The sequence below is a fragment of the Gopherus flavomarginatus genome, chromosome 1 (genome assembly GCF_025201925.1).
Source record: "Gopherus flavomarginatus isolate rGopFla2 chromosome 1, rGopFla2.mat.asm, whole genome shotgun sequence".
Lineage (NCBI taxonomy): Eukaryota > Metazoa > Chordata > Testudines > Testudinidae > Gopherus > Gopherus flavomarginatus.
The window spans coordinates 362,004,262-362,027,695 of record NC_066617.1 but is presented as its reverse complement, the minus strand read 5'-3'; the positions used below and the strand labels follow the sequence as shown (position 1 = coordinate 362,027,695).

General features: G+C 54.9%; 1 protein-coding gene across 1 annotated transcript in view; it reads right to left on the bottom strand.

The window, feature by feature from the left end:
• Positions 1 to 1,760: 1,760 nt before the first annotated feature.
• RELT (RELT TNF receptor) overlaps positions 1,761 to 23,434 on the bottom strand; it is an 82,884-nt gene continuing 61,210 nt past the window's right edge. Inside the window, exons 7-12 of the mRNA XM_050938161.1 lie at positions 21,504 to 21,761; positions 13,860 to 13,940; positions 13,374 to 13,455; positions 12,313 to 12,576; positions 10,767 to 10,947; positions 1,761 to 4,649 (exon numbers count right to left, since the gene is read on the bottom strand). Coding sequence (XP_050794118.1) covers positions 4,638 to 4,649; positions 10,767 to 10,947; positions 12,313 to 12,576; positions 13,374 to 13,455; positions 13,860 to 13,940; positions 21,504 to 21,761 — 878 coding nt within the window. The 3' untranslated portion in view covers positions 1,761 to 4,637. The remainder of the gene's footprint in view (positions 4,650 to 10,766; positions 10,948 to 12,312; positions 12,577 to 13,373; positions 13,456 to 13,859; positions 13,941 to 21,503; positions 21,762 to 23,434) is intronic.

Below are 23,434 nucleotides of genomic sequence, written 5' to 3'. Positions count from 1 at the left end.
TGGGCCTACTGCACCACTGACACGTTAGCCATCCAGCACTAGCCCCTTGGCTACCACTGGGAATTTGCTCAGTGCCAGCCTCTGGATTAGAGAATAGGCCCAGGGCAGCCCCAAGGCAAGCTGTGATTTCTGACCATAGTACACAAGCCCCTAAGACAGAGGTGGGCAAATTTTTGGCCTGGGGGCCACATCTGGATATGGAAATTGTATGAGGGGCCAGAAATGCTCATGAAATTGGGGTTGGGGTGCAGAAGGCTGTGAGCTCCAGCTAGGGGGTGCTGGCTCTGGGTGGGGCTGAGGTGTTTGGGGTGCAAGGTGCTCTGGGCTCAGGTTGAGAGGTTTGAAGAGCAGAAGGGGAATCAGGGCTGGGGCAGGGGGTTGGGGCACAGGAGGTGGTCAGGGGTACAGGCTTTGGGCAATGCTTACCTCAAGCAGCTCCCAGAAGCAGCGGCATGTCCCCCCTCTACCTCCTACGCAGAGGTGCGACCCCAGCCAGGCAACTCTGCATGCTACCTTGCCTGCAGGCGTTGCCCCTGTAGCTCCTATTGGCCACAGTTCCTGGCCAATGGAAGCTGCAGAGCTGGTGCTTGGGGCAGGGGCAGCATGCAGAGCCCCCTGGCTGCCCCTACACATAGGAGCTGGAGGGGAGGGATGTGCTGCTGCTCCTGAGAGCTGCACAGAGGCATGACCCATGCGGAGTAGGGCAAGTCCCTGATCCCGCACCCCAGCAGGAGCTTGAGGGACAGATTAAAAGGTCTGATGGGCCAGATGCAGCCTGTGGTTTGGTCACCCTTGAGCTAAGGTATTTATCTTCCCACCTGCCTGTGAGCAGAGCAATACTATTAGTCCCATTGTACAGCTGGGCAACTGAGGCAGAAGATCTGACCCTCAAAAGGTACTTAGAGGGTCTCTGGTGCCCAGTGCAATTCTCAGGCCCGAGCTAGGCCCCCAGGCTCCCTGTACGATGCCTGGGGAGAGCGAGATGCCGGAGCAGTCTCAGAAGTGAGCAAACACCCACCAGGAGTGAAATACCAAGGAAAGCAGGAGGGCTTAGGCCCAGATCTTCAGTTATTTATGGTTTCTCAGCTGGGAACCTCTTCTGGAGAAGGTGCCTAAGCCACATCTGCTTCTTCTTAATCAGGCAGCACAAGGACCAGAGCCCAGGTCTCCCACAATTTAGGGGATTGCCCTAGTGACCTAGGCACACATGCATACACCAACTCACCTGTAGCTGCCTTTTGTATGTCTCTCAGCATGCCTGGTGAGATGGGTGTGGATTCATCTCCTGTGGGAATCCTGAGGCTTGAGCGACGGCTCCAAGCAGCTCATTAGCTGGAGGGCAGTGTTAGACCTTGAGGTAGCTTTGCACATATCAACCAATGCAAACGTAGGCACCTCCATGGTTAAGTGGCAGCTACATGATGGCTTTGAGAAGGTCGGTGGCATCCGCCCACTGGACTTAAGCACCTACATCCCTTTCTAAGTGATTTGCTGAAGGTCACAGAGGAAGTTTGTGGCAGAGCAGGGACTTGAACATAGGCCTCCCAAGTCCTAGGCTGGTGCCCTAGCCACCAGTCCATCCTTCCTCTCAATGCAAGCAAACGGTGCGGTGCAGGCCTCTGGTGTGGTGGCAGAGCCCATGAGTTCCACCCACCTCCCCAAAGACAGGCTGAGAAGAAAGAGGCTCAACCAACAAACAAACCCCCCAACACCTCACCTTCAGTTGACATTGGGTTTATTTAGTTATTGACTTACACAAATAAACCAGGAGGCTGAAAATAAATGATGGCTTTTAAAAAACAAAACAAAAACAAACACATCGTCTTGAATAAATAAAAGGCACGGGCCAAGCCGGGGACGCCACCAGCTGCTGGGGAGGGCTGTACAAACACTGTTAAAAAGCAGATCCCCGCACCGCCCTCATAAATAACAGAGCATATGATGTACAAAACAGAACAATGGACGACACAACTGAGTGACTGACAATACATAGTAGAATTAACCCTACTGTAAACAATGGGATACCACCCCAGAAAGTCTGGGGTGAGGGATGCCAGCCCAGGAGCCGCATGCTGGGCTAGGACAGAGATGCTGGCCCCAGATCTTGCACCATGTCTAGCACATGATGGGAGCGCTGCAACATGCATACCTAAGCTTCCCCCCACCCGAGAGGAGGCGGCTCATGGGCCTAGGTTACCTGATCTATTATCACTGAAAAGCCAGAAGGGCTCCCCCTGCCTCGTTTCTGAAGGTCTCAGTCCTGGAGTTTCTGACCTACTGAGAATTATGGGATGGTCTTGTTAATGCAACACTGCAATACGCTAGAGTGATGGGCCAATGTGCCGCACGCCCGGCAGTGATGCTGCAGTGTTATTAGGGCCAGGACTAGAAGATGCTGTTGGAGTTTGTGGTCCCAGGGCGGGTTTGCTGAGTAAGCGCCCCCAAGCATTAGTCACTGCTCACAGGATGGGCCCTGCAATAATACCTGGTCATAGAGGAGGGCTCTGAATGGGAGCTAAGTGAACTGGAGTGAAATGGCAGCAGCCCCCTGGCAGATCCTGCATGATGCCGTCTCTGATCTGGGGAGCCATTGCCATGTGAGAACAGGCCAAGTAGGGTCAGCCCCAAGGTTCTCTGGCCAGGAGGCCCCGTGGGCCAGGAGCCCTGAAGATAGTCAAACGGCTTCACAGGTGCTAAAGCCGACAGGCTCATTAATCTGACCGCCAGGCCATCAGAACAAGTGGGTGAAATCCTCATCCAGTGGGAAAGGATGGACACCACTAAAGAGCTGGCTGGGAAAACTCACCCATCTCCTTTTTCTAAAGGGGGTGGTGGATTGCCCTAGGGTGGTGTAGGCAGAATGGCCAGCACTTTCGTGGACGCCAGGGGGTAGCCCGAAAGTCCCGCTCCCTCTCAGTCACCATTAACAGTTTTTGTTTTTCTTTTTTAAATCCGGGAAGTCGTTCTTAACAGCAACAATTTCCCTTCTTTAGAGGGGTTACTGCCCCCAGCAGAACATTGTCTTCAACTGACAGAGCCGCTGCTCTCCCCTGCCACAGACCAGGCAAACTGGAAAGTAACCCTGAGCTGAGAGTTTGAAGGGGAGGGGGAGGAATTCCTCACACCCTCATGTACAGTGTTAGGATCCAGAGCAGAGACCTGGCTGGGGCCTGAATCAGCTTCCACCACTGCAGTAAACACAAAGTCAGCCACTGACTCGAGTAAGCTGGGGCAGTCCCTTAGCGCTGGGTAGCAGGCAGAACCCAGTCCCAGACACGGACCATCCTGTCACAACCCAGCCGCAGAGCTCTTTCTGCTAATGCCAAAGATCTAAAATTAAACAGCAAAGCAGAGAATCCCTGAGCTTCTGAACCAGTAAATGCAGATTGCTGCTTGAAAAGATGACCCCACAAAAACCAAAAAAAAGACTGTCTGAGGCAGGGTTAGGCACCGCTCAGCTCATTGGAGCATGGTCCCTGCTTCCCTCGTGGGCAGGAACAATGGAGGAAATGTGCTTTGTTTGGATTCCTCCCCTGCAACTTTTGTGCGTCTCTTTAAAGCACCATTAGTTACTACAACTCCATGAGCCCTCTTAGGGGGGAGATGGGAGCACCATGGCCAAGTACACATTCAAAAATCACAAGAGGGGCTTAAAAATTATGATTTGGGGGGGGTGGAAAATTTGGGTTCATTTCATTTAATTTCTGAGCCATTGGGGTCACATTTTCAAGCTTCTCTCTGCAACCATGCGAGCTAGAAATTTAGGGCGAGGCGAGCAAGGGGGGTTGATGAAAGCTGAGAGTGTCCTCTAATCACATGGATCCAGGAGCTGGGGCTTTAAGAAAAAAACACCAGATGTGGCAAGACATGATAACAATCACACTGCGAGAGCTGTGCCGTTACTGTGCTAGTGCAATCACCACTGGGACGTGAAAGTAGACAGAGCTTTGGTAACATTAGGCTGGGCTCTCTACAGCCAGAGAGTTTCACTGCAAGTCACCCTGGGTTTCTCTTTGTTCATGACGGGGGAAAGAAAGAAAGCCAAACTAGCCGCCAACCCCAGCCTGGTACGTTGCAATGCTACGTTCCTACCCATGGGATGTAGGAACATGCTCCAAGCCAACAACAAGCTGACTCTCTATCTACCCCAGCCCCTAGTTTAATAAAACGCTGCCCTCTGCTCTGCTGGAGCAACAGCCCGCATGATCTGAAGAAAGTAGCATGGGTTTTCCAGTTGGGCAGCTAAGAATCCCCCATCCCTCCCATAGGTGCTGGAACTAGGGGTGCTGCCGCGCCTGCTGGCTTGAAGCAAGGTTTACAGTTTGGTTCAATGGTTCTCACCCCCGCACTGTATGAATTGTTCCAGCACCCCTGAGCCCTCCGTGCCCCCTTCCCTTCCCCGCAAGTCCTTCCCTAAAAGAAAAATGCGTTGAGATGCTGGGCATGTCCTTCAGCTCCTCCCTGCCGGCCCGGGCCTGCACCCTGCGGTTCTCCGGGGTGGTGGAGCTCTCCCGAGGGGAAAATGGAGTGTTGCTCTTCGCCTTCAGCATCGCCCAGGGTGTGCGTTTCTTGGGTGGACTGTTCAATCAGAAGCCTCCAAGTGAGTCGCTTCTCAGGTCTCCTGGTGCACAAGGGAGTCAGATGATCACCTGTGGTGGGAGGCAAGAGAAGAGATGTGTTACCAACACGCAGCCTCTGGGGCGGCAGCCAGCACAGAGGACAAGGGTGAGCTTGGCAAAACTGACAGAGCTGGGGCCTTGGAACTCCCCCTCCTCCGCTCATGCAATGGGATTATTGATAACACAGCCCCTCTTGGGGGTGCCTGTCGTGACAAGGGACCGGCCCTGGCCTGAAGAGCTTTCAGTCTGAAGCTGTTCTGTTCTCAAAGACATCAGGGTGAATGGAGGTTCAGATAATCAAGGGAACATCTGAGACCACGACCTGCCCTGCTGCTTTAATGGGTTCGGGTTTTTAGGGAAAATGGCTCAAATGGCCTGGTTTGCCTGAGGGTTTCACTTTGGGTCACGGACCAGGCAGGGCCTTCTTTCCCAACACCAGGTTTTCTGCTGCCAAAGTTAGGAAGGGTGATTATTTGTAGTGGGGTAGGATCTAGGAATCAAAGAGACCCCAAGTCTACATAATGCTGAAAGGGTAGAGTTGACCAAGTAGGATTTGAACCTCTGATTTCAGGGTAAGACGCCTCAGCTTTGGCCTCTCACAGCCTGCTGAGTCAGAAGGTTTTGCTGTTAGAAGGGAGGGTGATGGATGACTTAATTCTCCAAGCCATCCCCACCCCAAAGAGCTATGCAAGCCCCACAGCTGTGCTCACCACCCACATGAAGAGAAATCCTGGCATCTCATGTGGAAAGATCATCCAATATCAGGGGCAAGGGATTCTTCCTAAAAGTGGGAGGGCCACTTCCCCCTTCATGGCCCCACCCCCTTCATGGTCATCATCCTGCCTCCTTCTTCCTCACCCCCAGGGGCAGGGCCTCGGGGTGGGGAGAAGAGGAGGGGCAGGGGACCAAGGCCACGGTGAGAAGTGGACCAGCCAGGCCCATCCACTTCCAGAAAGCGGGAGGGCCATGGCCCCTTGGCCCCACCATTCCGGTGCCCCTAATGAGAACCCAGGTTCACAGAGGCCAGTGGGGTTAGGCCCAGAACAGCCACCCAGGGCCAAGTCAGCAGATGCCATCCCCGTGAGATCACAGACCCTACAGGCTCCGCAGCTGTGCTGTGGTTCTATGAGGCGCTGTCTGCACTGTGCCGCTCGTCAGGCCGGGCACCATGCTCTAGCGTGGATTCGTCGGGTCTGATGTAGATAAAGAGACCCTAGAAATCCCTCTCCAGACTTTCTGCATCACAAAGCAGCCAAACAGGCACAGGGTCTCCTTGCCTCACCATGGCTGTGCCGGACAAGGGTCACACCCGCCCCTGCATGCCTGGCCATACATGAGACTCCACAGCCCCATGGAGGAGGACCACTGCGGTCTGAGGGAGGAGACTCATCGCTCCTGTTTACCCCTCCCTTTGGGCTCTGAGGCAGTGGGATAATTAGGTTGTTATGTCTGTCGACAGAGGCCTGGCTCCTGCGCTCGGTTCTCAGGGCTAGAGTGGGCAAGCGGCTCAAGGGAGGAACAGAAAGGCAGCCCAGCTCTGCCTTTGGGGGAGCAATTTCACTGGCTCCCCTGCTGGCACACAAGCTCTGCCCCATCCTGGGCAGGGGGACTGGGGCTGTTTCCCAGCCCGACGCTGATGCGATAACCAGCTTTGGACTGAGCTATTTGTGCTACTTGTCTGAAATCAATCACAACAAAAAAACCGACCAGGCCAAGCCAATTCCCCTCTGCTTGGAAAGAGGGATCCTTAACTGCAGCACATGAATCATAGAATATCAGGGTTGGAAGGGACCTCAGGAGGTCATCTAGTCCAACCCCCTGCTCAAAGCAGGACCAATACCCAACTAAATCATCCCAGCCAGGGCTTCGTCAAGCCGGGCCTTAAAAACCTCTAAGGATGGAGATTCCACCACCTCCCTAAGCCAACCAAAACCTTCCCCACTGCAACTTGAGACCATTACTCCTTGTTCTGTCATCTGGTACCACTGAGAACAGTCTAGATCCATCCCCTATGGAACCCTCTTTCAGGTAGCTGAAAACAGCTATCAAATCCCCCCTCATTCTTCTCTTCTGCAGACTAAATAATCTCAGTTCCCTCAGCCTCTCCTCATAAGTCATGTGCTCCAGCCCCCTAATCATTTCTGTTGCCCTCCACTGGACTCTTTCCAATTTTTCCACATCCTTCTTGCAGTGTGGGGCCCAAAACTGGACACAGTACTCTGAGGCCTCACCAATGTTGAACAGAGAGGAATGATCATGTCCCTTGATCTGCTGGCAATGCCCCCACTTATACAGCCCCAAATGCTGTTAGCCTTCTTGGCAACAAGGGCACACTGTGGACTCCTATCCAGCTTCTCATTCACTGTAACCCCTAAGTCCTTTTCTGCAGAACTGCTGCCTAACCAGTCAGTCCCTAATCTGCAACAGTGCATGGGATTCTTCCATCCTAAGTGCAGGACTCTGCACTTGTCCTTGTTGAACCTCAGATTTCTTTTGGCCCAATCCTCTAATTTGTCTAGGTCCCTCTGTATCCTATCTACCACTCCTCCCAGTTTAGTGCCATCTGCAAACTTGCTGAGGGTGCAGTCCATGTCATCCTCCAGATCATTAATGAAGATATTGAACAAAACCGGCCCCAGGACCAACCCTTGGGGCACTCTGCTTGATACAGGCTGGCAGCTAGACATGGAGCCATTGATCACTACCCATTGAGCCCGACAATCTAGCCAGCTTTCTATCCACCTTACAGTCCATTCATCCATCCCATACTTCTCCCACAGTATTCTTGCTGGAAGATTAGCAAAGCTTTTGATACTCAGTCAAGGAATAACACATCCATTGCTTTCCCCTCATCCACAGAGCCAGTTATCTCATCATAGAAGGTGATTAGGTTAGTCAGGCATGACTTGCCCTTGGTGAATCCATGCTTACTGTTCCTGATCACTTTCCTCTCCTCTAAGTGCTTCAGAATTGATTCCTTGAGGACTTGCTCCATGATTTTTCCAGGGACTGAGGTGAGGCTGACTGGCCTGTAGTTCCCCGGATCCTCTTCCTTCCCTTTTTTAAAGATGGGCACTACATTAGCCTTTTTCCAGTCATCCGGGACCTCCCCCAATTGCCATGAGTTTTCAAAGATAATGGCCAATGGCTCTGCAATCATATCCGCCAACTCCTTTAGCACCCTCAGATGCAGCACATCTGGCCCCATGGACTTGTGCTCATCCAGCTTTTCTAAATATTCCTGAATCACTTCTTTCTCCACAGAGGGCTGGTCACCTCCTCCCCATGCTGTGCTGCCCAGTGCAGCACTCTGGGAGCTGACCTTGTTTGTGAAGACAGAGGCAAAAAAAAACCATTGAGTACATTAGCTTTTTCCACATCCTCTGACACTAGGTTGCCTTCCTCATTCAGTAAGGGGCCCACACTTTCCTTGACTTTCTTCTTGTTGCTAACATACCTGAAGAAACCCTTCTTGTTACTCTTAACATCTCTTGCTAGCTGCAACTCCAAGTGTGATTTGGCCTTCCTGATTTCACTCCTGCATGCCTTGTGCAGTTGTGTAATTCAGCGACTGGCCAGCAGGGAGAACCAGAGACCCAGGCACCTATGTCGCACAAACCAGGCCTGTTCCAACTCGCGCTGTCTCCGTTAAGGGACAAGTTCCAGCAAACGCCCCTGACTTGGCAGCCCATCATGTGCCAGTGGCAGCCCGTCTGCACCCCAGGAGGCTGTTTCTGCATGTTCAAGCTCCCTAGCTCCTGGGCCACCTCAAGGCAGGCTTCAGGCTGGGGGACTTGGTATGTGGCTGCAAGAATGCCAGCATCCTGCCATGGCACGGCCACCCTGCTCCCCTCCCCAGATCAGCAGGGTCGTGGCCAGGCTGTAGAAGTGGGGCAATGGGGTGGTTTCTCTGGGAGCAGCTGCAGAGGAGCTTACCCGCTCATCTCTGAAGCGTCACCCCGCACTCCACAGCCCTGCGTTAACTTTACATCTCCAGACCCACCTGCACGGCTGCCTGCAGTGACCTCGCCTGCCGCCCAGCCCCGTTCTGCAGGGCCCAGAGGAGTATCCCAATGCTGAGGGTGCTTGCTGAACTCCGAATACTTCAGGTTTGCACCTAGGTGGCCCTATGGGCTCCCAGCCCTCCCTGGGACACAGCCCTGCTCTACTGCTCACCTGGATCCCAGTCACAAACTCCCGAATGCTGTAGGGCTGGGGATAGAATTTGTGCACATATGCAGTCGCCCAGCCCCGCCTCCCCCTAGCCGCTGCCTACCACCTGGGGAGAAACATGTGCAGCGAGAGTTTCCACGAGACCACAGCCCCACTGTCAACGGCGCAGCCATTATGAAGGGCAGGAAACACAACATCCTGTAAACAAAACCCAGTCACCCAGCCGCAGGCCCAAGAGACTCTGAGGTACCAGCCCTGTGTGGCTTGGGCGTCAGAGCCGGAGCTGATCCCAGCTGTGCACTGCCATAACACCGCAGATCACATCGCTGTGCGTCAGGGCACCCCCTGCCTTAGCCAGCGGCTGTTTTGATAATGTAGGACGCACCACAATAGAAATGTTCCATGAGGCTCCCATACAGACTGGGTGTGATACGCTGTGGTTGCTGATGGTCTATGCTGGAGTAGGGGGCAGGGGAAGGTCTGTTGATTTTCAGATCCTGAATTCAGTGTTCTCAAAATATTCCAACGTGTAGCAGCTGAGAGGCCAGAGGACCTGCTGCAGGCTGGGAAAAGGGGAGTTCATTGATTTGAGATACACTCAGAATCTACCCACAGCTGCTGGATGTTTCTGTGAGGATGATGCAGCAGAGGGATAGTTAGAGGTCAGCATCACAGGCGCCGACTTTCTTCTGACCAGGTGGATGCTCTGCCCTGAGGTCCTGCCCCCACTCAGCTCCTTCCCCCAAAGTCCCCCCTCTCGTCCTGCCTCTTCCTGCCCCCTCTTCTGTCCCTCCCCCTACTTCTTGCTGCCCCTGCTTCCCCACCCTCCAAAGCACCTCCTGCCTGCTGCCAAACAGCTGATCAGCTGGTGCCTGGTGAGCACTCGCTAGTTTTTTCTTCTGTGGAGCGCCCACCGTGTCGGCCCCTATAGTGAGCATTAGGTCTCAGGGTTAGCACCCCATTAAGGTGGCTGCAGGCAGTTCCTGGTGCAGAGGTTTCGGACACTGCAGGCTCACTAAAACAGCTCTGCTGTACTTCACGTTAGGCACGACACCTTTGCAGTCACAGCTAGAAGCTTATGGCCTGGTGCTCAGAGGTGTTGAGCACCTGCAGCTCCTTTGACTTGGGTAGGAGCTGTAGGGGGTGGGAGGGAGCAGCACTGTCCAGGGGAGCGGTTGTTTGTACGTACAATGTAGGCGTGAAGTCTGCAGAAAGCAGTGGCTCTCCTAGAGAAGGGGCAGCATATGGCAGCCCCATCCAAACCCTCACCAGCTGGCTCGGGGGCACGCTGCTGCCTGACAGCTGCTTTACGTGCAGTGAGCCTGGGGACTCATTCCAGGGCCTAGAGAACAGGTGTCCACAGCCCCAAAACACTCTCCTCCACCTGGCATCTCAGCAGGCTACAGGCTGAGCAGGCCAGAGAGGCAGAAGAGCCGTCTCGCTCCTCCTGACTCAGCAGCATTCTGACCAGGAGGACATGGTTTGGGTCCTCGGGCCTCTGGCTACTGCCCAGCTGGCTTATGCTGGGGATTTAAACAGGACTGTGCCGCGTGTGCATATAATCCCAGGAGACGCCTATACACGCACAGCTCTGTAACTCAGCAGCTTGTCCAGGCCATGCTGGGAGACAGATTTCCTTACGTCCGATCCCCAGCCAGCTGGCTGACAATGCAGATGGGGGCAGAAGGCTAGCTGTGCCTCAGAGCCACCCAGGTGATCACAGAGAGCCTGGCTTGATCACTTCTGGGCAGGGGCAGAGTTCATACATGCCGGGGCATAGTTCCCTCCCTGCCACCGAAACCCAGGTCCAGGTTTTAGCTCATTTCCAGCCTTGCTTTCCAAGCCAAAGCTCTGGGAAGCCTCTGGAGACGTGACTGATTCTAGCGGGAAGTGGAGAGGGGAGCCCTCAGCGTGCAGAAGCTGGAACCTCTGTCGTTCAGGATCGCCTCTCTGGCCCACCCCGTGCATGCTCACCTCTTGTTGGCTATCAGCCGTTTTCAGCCATTTCGACCTGGCTCCGTTGCCCACCAGCGATTTCTGCTCGGCAGGGAGGCTGCTGCGGGGGGAGTCGGCCAGCTCAGCCCCACTGCACTCCAAGATGGTTTTCACTTCTGGAGGGCTAGGCTTCTGCTCAGGGATGCAAGCCACTCGGAACCTGCAGACACAGCAGCACATGGCTCAGAGACACTATGGCGGGGCACGGGGATGACCAGCCACCCTGGGGGGGATGAGCAGCCCAGCCAGTGTTACCCCCATATGTGGAACAGTGGGCAGGGCCTGACTTAACACTCAGGACAGATACACTGTGCAGAGACAACTGCATCTCCCTGCCTGGCCTTACAAAGGCCGGTGTATGCCTCTTTACACAGATGGGGAAACTGAGGCACACAGAGGCTAAGCAGCCTGCTCAAAGTCACACAGCGATGGGTAAGGCTAAGATTTTGTTGTCCATAGTAAAAGTCAGGGATAGGTCGCAGCCAAAGAAAAATTCACAGAAGCTGTGACCTGTCCCTGACTTTTACTAAAAATATCCACAACAAAATGTGAAGCCTAGGGAGCTGCTGGCCAGCTGGGAGCTCCTGGGTCCCCCTCCGCTGGCAGCTCCGAGTTGTGGGGGTCCCCACCCCGCTGCCCACAGAGCCCCCGTCTTCTGGGGCAGCAGGGGTACGCCGCAGCTTCCTGCCTCCACAGGTGGCAGGAGACCCTGCAGCTCCCAGCCGGCGCTGGCTGAAGTCACAAATTCTGTGACTTTGGTGACTAAATCGCAGCCTTAGTGACAAGTGGCAGAGCTGGAGGCCTGGCTCCTAGCCTAGTCTCTAGTCAGATGATCACACTGCATCGTCTGGGTTTAATACAAAGTGTTTGTGCATCTCCGCTAGCCCTCCACATCCAGCCCACGTTAAAGCCCAGCCAGTGGTACATCCTGGAGACGGCTGAACAAGGGACCCCACCTTGGCACCCCGCTGCCTAGGATATTCTCCCTGTGCACCAAGAGCAGGGCAGCATGCCATGCCCAGTCTACGCCTCTGCTTGGGGAGGCCTGTTCTGTATGCAACCCTCGAACTCTGAGGCGGTCCAGCCACTAGAGAGGGATGGAGAGCCCCACCAGGTAAGCCCCTGCCCAGCCGTACGTGAGACCCAGCTATGCGAGAAGCCCTCTTTCCTCCTTGCCATTGGAGCAGAGCCATTCCAGGCCTGGTGGCATCGAGGGCATGGGCAGGGGCCACTGCCTCTGGGACTGGCTCTCTGCAGCAGGCTGGGGATCATTAGGGGAAGGCTCCGTTTAACAGGGCCTGCCAGACAGTGGGGTTGAGATGCACAATGGGCTGCACCAAGTGACCCATCCCCTTGCAGTGTCCCCCTGCGTGCTCCTAGGGCTGGGCCCGAGCTGTGACGTGGGGCTGCAGGCCCAGGCCTCGGGGCAGGCCCAGCTCCACCCCCGACGGCTCTGCGTGTAACAGGGAACTACCTCCACCCCCCAGGAGCTGCTCCTTCCAGGGCGGGGTCTGGTCCTGCTCACCTGCCCACAGAGAGGATGGTGATCTCCCCCGGCCGGCTGGCTTTGCCGCCCGGCTTTGCCGGCTTGGAGGCAGTGCTGGCAGGACTAGGGATGGTGGCGGCCATGGCAGTGGCGGCAGCTTCCGGAGAGAGCAGCACTTCCGGCCACTTCTTCTGGCAGCAGCGGGTGCAACTGGGGCCCGAGCAAGTGGCCAGGCCCTGCACTGTGTGCAGGTGGTGCTGGTGCCGGCAGATGTGGGGGAGGTGTGGTAGAAAATGCAGCCTGCTGGGGAGAGAGACAGTCAGTAGGGAAGAAGGGGTGAGTGACGCCCTCGTTAAAGTCTCCCTGCGAGGGGGGCAGGCCATTACCCGTCACAGGGGAGATACAGATCATGCACATCACAGCCCCGATTAGCTAGCACCCCCTGGCACCCCCACCACCAGAGCAGCCTGGGACGCTGACTAGTCTGTATCCCACCTCCCTGCTGGCGAGCACCAACACCCAGCCGCTCATCGGCACATTGCCCCAGGGCTGTAGGGTTTAACCGGAGCACAGCTAAGCTGGGTCGGTGGGCAGAGTGACCCGCCTGTATCCTTTCCCCGGCAGCCAGTTCCTGGATGTTTTCTAGAGCTGCCCACCTTGTGCAGGGACCAACGGGTCAGCCCAGCTCACTCCCCCACGCAGCCAGTGTGGTGGCTCCTTTGGGTCACACGGTGGCAGTGCTGGTTTCCCAAGGGCTTACGGCACGTTTGCATCTTGTGGGACCGATGGGATTAAGCCCCACTGAGTCCTACAGGGATTTGCCTTGGGACCAGGGATCAGAGAGTTGGGTTTGGTCTGGGCTGCAAGACGGAGCCATATCGGGGCGTGTACGTTTCCTTGTTGTCCTGGGGTCTTCTTACAGGGAGACCCTTTGGGAAAAGGAGCCAGGCCTGGCCTGGCCCTCTGATTCCAGCAGCAGCCCTGGATTTTCCGCGCCCTGAATAGACTTCCAGCCTTCCCCTGCTCAGGCAGGCCGTCTCCACTGAACAGCCGCAAACAAAGCCAGTATCAGCACAGGGCTGCAGGCCCACGGCCCTTACCTGGTGGCAGGCTTGTGGCTGGTCTGCACCACCTGTTTGCTGTGGTACTCCTTCAGCAGCTCCTCCAGGGCCGCAGCATTCTCTGTGGGCCACAAACAAGCAAAAAGGGAATTTGCTCATGAAGACAGATGCAAAGGGAGACAAGACCAGCTGTTCAGCCATGGCTCAGCTCGGGGACAGAGTTAGCCCGTCACAGGCCTGGCCCTACTTGTTCAAAGGTTGAGCTATGCAGGTTCACCTCTGTGGCCTAGTTAGCTGACTGAACGACCTGCACCCTTTGGCGTGCTGGCTAAGGAAACGGGACAACTCTCAGACGCTGGAGTTATACAGAGGAGCCTCTCTAGAAATCAAAGACACTGTCCAGCAGTGCTACCAATGAAGAAAACATGTTCATCTCTCCCCTGAGTGTAACATGCAGCCCCAGCTCTCAGTCCAGTGGCAACCATATGGGTCAGAGATCCCCGCCTCCCTTGGTACTGTACTGACCTTTCTTCTCCGTGATCAGCTGCACAAGGACCCCGATGGTATCTTGGTTGGCATCTTCTATTCTGTAGGCTGAGTTATTACCTGGAGGGGGACAGCTGGGTATTAAAAACCTGCTGCTATTCCCCAGGCACAGTAATGCAGCGACTCAGCACCTCACCCACGTCAGCTGATCAAGCCTAGCGATGATATATACAGGCAAGTGGTGCGCCCATTTTACAGATGGGGAAATGGAAACAAAAGGACTCCCTCAAACTCAGTGGCCTGGCCAGACAGAACCCAGGCACCCTGGCTCTCAGTTAAATGCCCTGAGCACTCTTCCCCTGCAGAGCTGTGAAAAAAAAGTTACAATTTTCCCTAATGTGACATTTAGAGCCCTTTCCCCCAAGTCAGAGAGTATTTTTAAAGGCTTCTCTGCCATACAAGTCAGCTGGTGTCCGGAATAAGCTGGGAGCCTTCCAGCCCTTTTATTACATAGTAGTTCTATCACAATATGGTCTAGATAATACATAGCCCTGCCATGAGTGCAGGGGACTGGACTAGGTGACCTTGCGAGGTCCCTAGAGGCCCCAGAGTCGGCTCTTTTACATTAGGTGCTGTACATATACTCACAGCCACCAGCCCAAAGAGCTCAATCTAAGCAGACAAGACAAAGGGTGCATTGTGGCTGTTTTACAGATGGGAAACTAAAGCACAGAGGAAATAAGGGACTTGCCCAAGACCAGTCCCAGGTTTGTCTGCTTGAACGCGGATCGTCTGCATCCTAGAGCCAGAGCCACAAGCTCAGCTTCCCTTTGGCCCAGACCAGCCAGCCAAGCTGGCCCATGCCACTGTTCTCCAGCTTGTACTGCTTTAGAGCTGGTGGCCTTTTCGGTACATTTAATGGGTCACTGGGGCAAATGGCCTGACCCAAAATCCCAGATCCAGGCAGGATTCTGAGCCCCAACCTGGCAGCATGAGCTTGGCTCGGATCCATAGGGCCATACGTTCTGCCTGCTTCGCCCCACTCCTGAGGTGGGCGAGGCACTGCCAAACTCTTTGCTCGCAGGCCCTGTCTACTCTAGAAAGACATTCCTCTGAGCAGCCCACTCCTTCCCCACTGCTCATTCTGGCCTTTGCCCAGGACCCTGAGATATTTTGAATACCAAATACCACTCCACCCACCGGCCAGGAGATGGCACTGCTGTCCCAGCATAGTCCATGCACTCTGGGTCTTGCAGCAGCAGCAGCGCCTTCATTCCCCCTTAGCACAGGGAGCTGAGGTTACAGGCGATTGCTGGTGAATGCAGCTGCAGCCACAGCTCACAAAGCATCGCCTTGGGCCAGCGTCTGATCTCACACCAGAGAGGTGGCAAATCCCAGCGAGGCTTCCCAAAGCCAGTGGCGAGGTCTTAGGAGGGTGACGTCTTGGGCTCCGAGCTGGCGCAGTATGTCCTTGTATGGGGCAAAGCAAATAGCGCTGTCTGTCAATACCCCAGATTGGCAACTGCTGGCTCCAGCGACAACCCACCTGTGGTTAGTTACCAGGCTCGTTGCAGACATCCCTGGGATCAATTCTCTGGCCTGCGTTATGCTAGAGGACAGCCTAGATCAGTGGTCCCCCACCTTTTTTGGGGCAGGCACCAGACGATGAGCCACGGAGGACCGTGGCAGTGGACGAGCATCTGTCGAAATGCCACCGACAAGCAGCAACGTCAATAGGCGTCGCCGCGGAAAAATCGGCGGTATTTCGGCAGCGACACCTCTGAATGACAAAGCTTGTTGGCGGCATTTCGGCGGATGCTCATCCGCCGGCCACTATGCAGGTACTCCCTGGTAACTTGACTGTAGCTAACGCTGATCCAGAAACTAGGTCAGCCTCAGCCCCTTATCACGCCCGGCTTTTCTGTACAGCAACCACCAGCGCTGCAGACACTAGGGACCGTGAGCCCCCGTAGTCATGGCGATGGCAGCTGGGGCTGGGCGCTTCAGGGTTATTTGACTTCCATTCGTCTCAGAAAACAAACAGGAGAGGTGTGCTGCGGGGCCATCACTGAGAGCTGCAGTGGGCAAGCCAACAGCACGCCAGGCTGCCCTGCAGGGCTCACGCTCGGAGACAGCAGGTGGAGCGCACTGGACAGATGTTAGTTGTCACCATGGTACTAGAGGGACTGTGTGTTGCCTGGGAGTTTGAGTGAGGAATCAGGGTTTAGAAACGAGTCTTTCTGAGGGACCTGGAGAGGGTGGAACCCAGGTTGGGGTGGGTGCGACACACAGCTGAAGGCACAGAAACGAATAGGAGAAGGCAAGCGAAGAGGGTGGTTCTTGCCATCTGTCAGTGTGTGATGTGTGTGGGGAGGTGGAATGGATGCTGTTGCGCGGTTACTTTGTTCATAACCTAAGGGAGATGTAGCAGTCGTACAGAAAATCACTCGCGGTGCCCACTCTCACCATGTTAAGCACAAGTCTCACAATATTTGCTATTTTCTTCTTAAAGCTCCAGCCCCCGGAGTCATGTGATTACAACTCAATCTCAGTTTTCACATACAGAGTTCATAGGCCTCACTGCTGCAGAACAGAGCTCAAAAACATGACCACATAAAGGCTCAAAATCTAGAAACCCAAACAGCCCCCCAGGTATGTTTAAGTCTCATTATAATTTAGCCATCTTCCTGGTTTTTTGGAGTCTGACTCAGGAATTATGAATGCATGGGGGCAGCAGGCTCAGTTTTAATCAACCTCAAGCTTCCCTTGCACCGGTTATGAGCCCCAAACATCTGCATCAGGCAGTTTTATCTGGAGATTCCCCTGCACCTCTGCAGTGCAATTTAAGAGAGATAAACGCAGCCCTCCCCCCATCCTGGGCTCTATACAGAGGGTGGGGACAACACATGGAACAGGTCTAGAGCCCATTGCCTGAAAATGTGACGTCAAAGGACTGTCCCACAGCTCTCATCTGGCCCAGGGACTAATGACAGAGAGGCAAAACTATAACCCAGACTTGACCACAGCTCAGTATTTCAATTCAGATCCCAAAATGGTTCACAAGCTCCACATACACAGTACTGTAGAAATGCAGCCACCTCTGGGATGGAAGGTACCAGCCAACTTGCACACAGCGAAGCACGCCAAAGCGGGGTGGGGTAGGGGAGTATTTTGCCCTGTTGTGTCTTGCCCATGAATGCTGTTATCAAAAGCATCATGGCATTTCTATTGATTGCACCAAAAAAATGTCCTGTTTTAAGGTGTCACTGGAGAATTTCCCACATAGCAAACCTCAGGCACCCGGGAGAGATAAAACACTCACTCATACTTGCCGAGATCTGAACCGTGGACTCCGGGGGTGCCAAATCAGAGGATTAGGGATCTAAGCCATCCCCAGGAGCTACTGACCACACTCCAATTGGGCCTATTGTTTTCAGAGAGCAATTTATCTCAAGGCTCTTCATCTACCCTGGACTTCGTTTCTATTGTCTCCAGTGAAGAGCGAGGCACCGGGGACAGGCGTCACTGGGTGATGGAAAAGTAACAGCTGGTCCAAGCATCAATGCTGAAGAGATGCAATCCTATTGGCTGAAGTGCCAAGCATGTCTAAGGCAACTGCAAGCCAGTCTAGTCAGCCAAGTGCTATTGGTTAGGAATAGGCTGGCTTCTGGCTGAACTCCTACAAACAGAGAGAGTCTTCTGGGATATTTACAGATAGCCCTCTTCCTACCCAAACTGGCCCCCTCCCATGCCACCACAAACAGAGGTATTAGAGTCTTAGTTACCCCTAGCATTATGGCCTGTATTGAAGATAACAGATAGATCTCAATGTGCTGTACAAAGGGGGACAGTATTTTTATCTCCATTTGACAGATGGAGAAACTGAGGCACAGGGTGAGAAGCAGCTTGCCCAAAGTCATACAGCAGGCCAGTGGCAGAACTAGGAGCTGAACCCAGGTCTCCTGAGTCCCAGTCCAGTGCCTTATCTACAAAGAGGACCAGGCCATCTCTAGCAGAGTTTGGCTAATACCTCAGAAACCACCTAAGCATCCAAGACAATTATAGAGGAAACTGAGGCTAGAATAGCACCAGATTCCAGCCATCAGGCATTGGGGACAGAACGTTCCCAGCAAAGGGAACACACTCATTCTCATATGCACCCAGAGGGGAACCAGACGAGAGCCTGGCTCCTTAGCTCCAAACACTCAAGACTTCTACCACTTGATCTAAGAGCTCCCTAAGCTACCAGCAGATCCCCTCTCCGGGCCAGTCACTAGAAGGCAACATCTCTCTCACACACACAGTCCTTAACCAACCCTTGTCCTCACTGAGAAATTTCAGAAGTGCCTCCCACCATTGAAAAGCCTTGTGCGTCCGGGGAGCAGGAGGTTTTATTACTGTGTAACCTGGACCCACAGATAACATCTCTCTAGTGACAGATTTCAGAGTAGCAGCCATGTTAATTTGTATCTGCAAAAAGAACAGGAGTACTTGTGGCACCTTAGAGACTAACAGCCCACTTCATCAGATGCATAGAATGGAACATATAGTGAGGAGATATATGTCTATCTCGCTAGTGTAAACCCAGCTACAGGTTATCTCCCTGCTGGAGGGGAGACTCTGCACAGCTGCAGCCTGCAGGAAAGGAACTGGATTGACTTCAGAGGAAGTGAACTGGCTACTGGCACTGAAATCAAGAGGGGAAAAAAAAATAAAAAAGAGCGAGTAGAGAAGAGAAACTGAATTCCATCCACCTCTAGCCTCCGGCCAGCGAGGCAAAGGGTCTGGAAGGAGGACACAGGAAGGGAGTTAGCAGATTCCTCTCTGGGACCCAGCACTGCACTGGGGTTGAATCAGATGCCAAAAGGATCCAGCAGCTCTCGCTGTAACACTAGAGGACGGGCCCAGGATGGAGTGGAGGAACTAGACATCAGCCTGCATGGCTTCCTGGGCAAACCACACTGCTAGCAGGATCCTTGCCAATGCCTTCCCCACTCAGATCCTCTCACTCACTTCCCTTCCCACTAGCCAAAATCTGACAGTCAGCAGGAAGCTGCCTCATTGCTGTGACTTCCATGCTAAGTCTGACTGCAGGTCCCCCAGGGCAGGATGACCCAGGCACTGGGGCAGAGGCCCCTCTCTCCTGGTGTCACCTCTGGGAGTAGGTAATGCTGCCAGCTGCAGGGAGGCAGCGGTCTAGACACGGGAGGAGCAGCCACATGCCCCAAGCCTGCAGGATCTCATGAACAATGACAATTTTGCCTGCCTGCACTTGGGCCACTACAGGCTGCTGTGCTACACACTGGAGGCAGCAACTGCCAGAGATACCGGGTGCAGTGAGCGGCCCCACACTCAGCCCACCCTGAGCTGAGCAGCAGGGGCCTACACCCTGGTGCAGGAAGTTAATGGAGGAGGCAGCTCAAGGCAGCCCCTCCCTGGTTGTGGCAGGTGCAGCTGCTTGAGCCTGCACAGGGCAGCGGGATGGAGCTGGGCCATTGTCCAGGGACCCCAGGCCCGCATTGGCATGTGCTGGAGGCTGCATTTGCAACCTGTAAATCATCCCACCCCACGTGCACACAGAGGGGGAGAGCAGGGAAAGTTCAAATGACAGACAACCCCTCCCCCCATCAAACATAAGGATTTAGTTTAAATCTCCTGGCGTTTAAGCCAACCTCCCATTTCCAGAGGAGACAGAAGCTCATGAGTCAATCTCACGCTGACCATCATGGCCCATCCCTCTCCCAAGGATGGCGAGCCCTTGGGCAGTGCTCCTCGCCCGTGTAACTGCAGAGACATCTGGCGGCCCCTCCTGCAGCAGCTCCTGCCCTTGAAATAACCTGCTGAACACGGCTTTGTTCCCTGCGGCAGCTTAGCAGCTCGCAGGCACCGACGTGGGAGGTCAGGAACTCACAGGCTGGGGGTGACCCCTCCGCTGGGTCATCCACATCAGCCCATCCCTCCCCTGCTGCAGTCAGGGGCTCTTCTCAGAGGGAGGGGATCTGCCATCAGTGCTGGGAATGAGGCACCCTTTGGGGGGAACCCCAGACTCCAGGACACATGGGGCATGGAAGGGGTTAGTTGAGGACTGACAGTGCTGAGGGGTAGTATAGTCAGGGCAAGGCCTACTCCAGAGGTACTGAATTGCTAGAGAGCAGATCCTGCTGGACCACCCAGGAGACGTGCCACCAGGGAGGCAGCATGGACTGGTGGTCAGAGCAGGGGGCAACGGGTCAGGCAAGCCCACCGCTGCCACCGCTCATACTGCACCACGCCTCAGCTGTAAGTCGGGGGATAATACCAGCTGCCTGGGAGATATGAGAATTCACAGCTCTACAACGCTTTGAGATCCTTTGGTGAGACACACTATGGGCCAGACCCTGGCTGGGGTAAACAGGGCTTGGCTCATTGATTGGATTGGTTCTCTCCTGATTCACACCTGCGAGGGCTCTGGATAAAGTGCAGAGTGTTAGCTGCTAGACACGAGGCGATGTAGCCACTCAGCCGCTGCCAGGGAGAAGGGCACCCTCGCTAGCCTGCATCCACAGTGCTCACCACTGCCCCAGCTTGAGAGAGCTCAGTTGGTGCAACAAGGCCAATCCCCCTCCCTCCCATGCACCATCCTGGCTCCATGGCAAGGGAGAGGGAATGCAGACAGGGTGGTTAGATGTCTCTACAGGAGGGGCAAACTGATCAGTCCTATTATGGGCAGGGTGGGACTGACAGGGTGAGCTCCCTTCCCCTCTAGCTACAGGAGAGGGAGTTTGTTTAGAGAGTGAAGAGCCAAAAGCAGACAGACAAACAAACAAATCTGGAGCCCCTACAAGAGGAAGGAGCTGGTGACCAAGATGTGTATCACACAAAATCTTTAAAAAAAAACTCGACAACTCACTCTGCCCCTCCCCTCTTTGCACCCGGGTGGGCAGGAGCTCCTGGGTCTGAGTGTCTTAGATGCTTGCAGCCTGCCTAGAGACTAGAGCAGGGGTTGGCAACCTTTCAGAAGTGGTGTGCCAAGACTTCATTTATTCACTCTAATTTAAAGTTCCATGTGCCAGTCATACATTTTAACGTTTTTAGAAGGTCCCTTTCTATAAGTCTACAACATATAACTAAACTATTGTTGTATGTAAAGTAAATAAGGCTTTAAAATTAAATTAAAATGCAGAGCCCCCCGGATCAGTGGCCAGGACCCGGGCAGTGAGTGCACCACTGAAAATCAGCTCGCGTGCTGACTTTGGCACACGGGACATAGGTTGCCTACCCCCGGACTAGAGCAAATGCACTGGTGCAGTCAATGCACCTGGGCTGCCAGGCTTCCCAGGACACATCCAGAGTGCCCACACTGCCCCCACTCTGCCTGTGGGCTGGAGGACTCTGAGGCCAATCTCTCCCCTCTGCCAGGCTGGGACTGGTCTAATTCTTCCACATCATCACCATCTCAGGTATTTCCAGTGTGCCTGTCATGCCACCCAAAAGGCAGGCACCGAGATGGATGCCACACTCAGATCAGCCAAGGTGAGATGCTAGAGAGACAGTGGAGGTCTGGCATCTGGAGCTGCAGTGCAGCAAGGCAACACAATGCCCTCCTACCGCTGGGGTGCCCCCTGCTGCCTCTAGTCAGTGCTAGGCACGAGTGCTCAGACAGGGATGCAGGGAGAGCGTGCAAGCCCACCCTGGGGCCCTTACCGCCTCTCTCCGCCTTCGCCACCTCCTCGTCGCTCTCCTTGTGCGCCGTGCAGTGGTAGCCCTTCTTCTTCAGGAGGTTGCAGAAGAGGATGCCCAGCAGCCCCATGACGCAGAAGACCGGCACGATGGCCAGCACGGCATACTGCGTGGTGTGTTCCTCCCGCTTCCCGTCCCACGTGCCATTGGACGCCGCCCTCTCGTCCCGTCTGTGCAGGGCCTCGACGTTCCTCACCAGCCGGGTCAGCCACGGCGTCACACCTGGAGGGAAGAGGGTTAAAAGCGCCTGTACTGAAGGTGGCCTAGTGGCTTGTGCACTAGACTGGGCACCAGGAGTCCTGGCTCTGCTGGGTGACCTTGTGCCTCAGTGGCTTCATCTGTGAAATAGGGATAATGCTACTTGCCTCCTTTGCACAGAGCTAGGTATGTTTATTGGGAGGGAGGGAACACTCCTTTGACATGCAGTTACTGTAGACCCCACTGCCTGATTGTCAGTAAAACAATCTTTTTGGTTCACATTTCCCGAGTTTCGGTTGAGATTTCTGGAAACATTGTCAGGTATTTGGGGAGTTGGTTTCAGTTTTTTCTTGAAAACTGGAACAACCAACCACCCAATCGGGGGTAACTGAGGGGCCGTTCTGTGAGGGGCCTGTGACGCAGTTGGCACTCTGTGCCCAGCCCCCTGGTGCTGGAGAGCTGTCGCCCTGCAGCAGGGTGCTGAAGTGGCTGGGATTTGGGGAGCCAGGCCCATGCAGTTCAAGCTAAAATGCTGGTTGGCAGCAGGAAGTTGCTCCGGCTTTCAGCTCCTGCCACCCTCACCCCCAGGAAAGAGAATCACTGATGGCTCAGAACAGGCTGCAAGGGGCTTGGAGGCACTGAAACAGCAGTCCCCCCCTCCAGCCCCCAAAGCACCGGGTTCCCATCCCCTCCTCACCCCACAGAGTCTCTCTCCTTCACTGCCCCCCCCTTTGCCCCCTCCCATCGGTCTCGCCCCCTGCTCCTCCAACCAGACCAGAAGCTGGAGCCTGGCCCAGGTAAGAGCAGCCCAGGCAGCTGGGGGGAGCTGCAGACCTAGCACCTGCCTGGGGTGGGGGGTCCTGAGAGCAGCCCCCAGCCCATGTCCCCATCCTGGACACATGGAGGGTCTGCAGCTCCCCACAGCTGCCTGCGTGGCTCTTACCCTAGCTCTGGCTCCAGCTTCCGGCATGGCCTGCGGGCAGTGCCACAGGGGCTGAAGAGCTGCAGTCAGGTCATGGTAAGAGCTCTCCCGCAGACACAGGGTGTGTATTTTCCCCACAAAGTGCTAGTATAGTCACAGCCTCACTCAGCTCCTGGGCGATACTGATCCCCAGCCAGGGATTCGCTTTCTGATACTCCCACAGCTGGAACGAGCTGATGGGGTCACTAGCGGAGGGATGGGAAAGCAGCTCCTGTTAGCTCCATAACAGGACAACGGAGAAGAGATCCCAAACCTCAGGAAGACGTGGGCCGGTTCTCCTCCGAAATGCACATTCTCCCTCCTGCCTCCCACTTGGAGTGAGCAGAAGGGGGATCCGTTCATGGTTGGGGAACTATTCAGAGACACCTCCACTCCTGTCCTTGGTGTGATCGTTCCAGAGGGATACCAGGATCAGACCGCACAGCTGAACCGGCTGGACTCTGGCAGGTAGGATGAGAATCCCCACCAGGCCATCCCCCGACTCTTGCCATCCAGTTCCCTTAGCCAGGACCTCTCCAAAGCACACACTTGGCAACAGGCTCCCACCCTCAGCCCTCCTACGCATACAACAGCAGTGCCCCGGCTTCACCATCCTCCACGCGCAGGTGGGTGGATACCCTGTAGGGATGAGCCACGTTCAACTAGGTTCTAGACATTGTGGGCAAGGACAAGGGGCCAAGCGCACTATTCTTGTGCCCTGGGAGCTTCTGCGGCT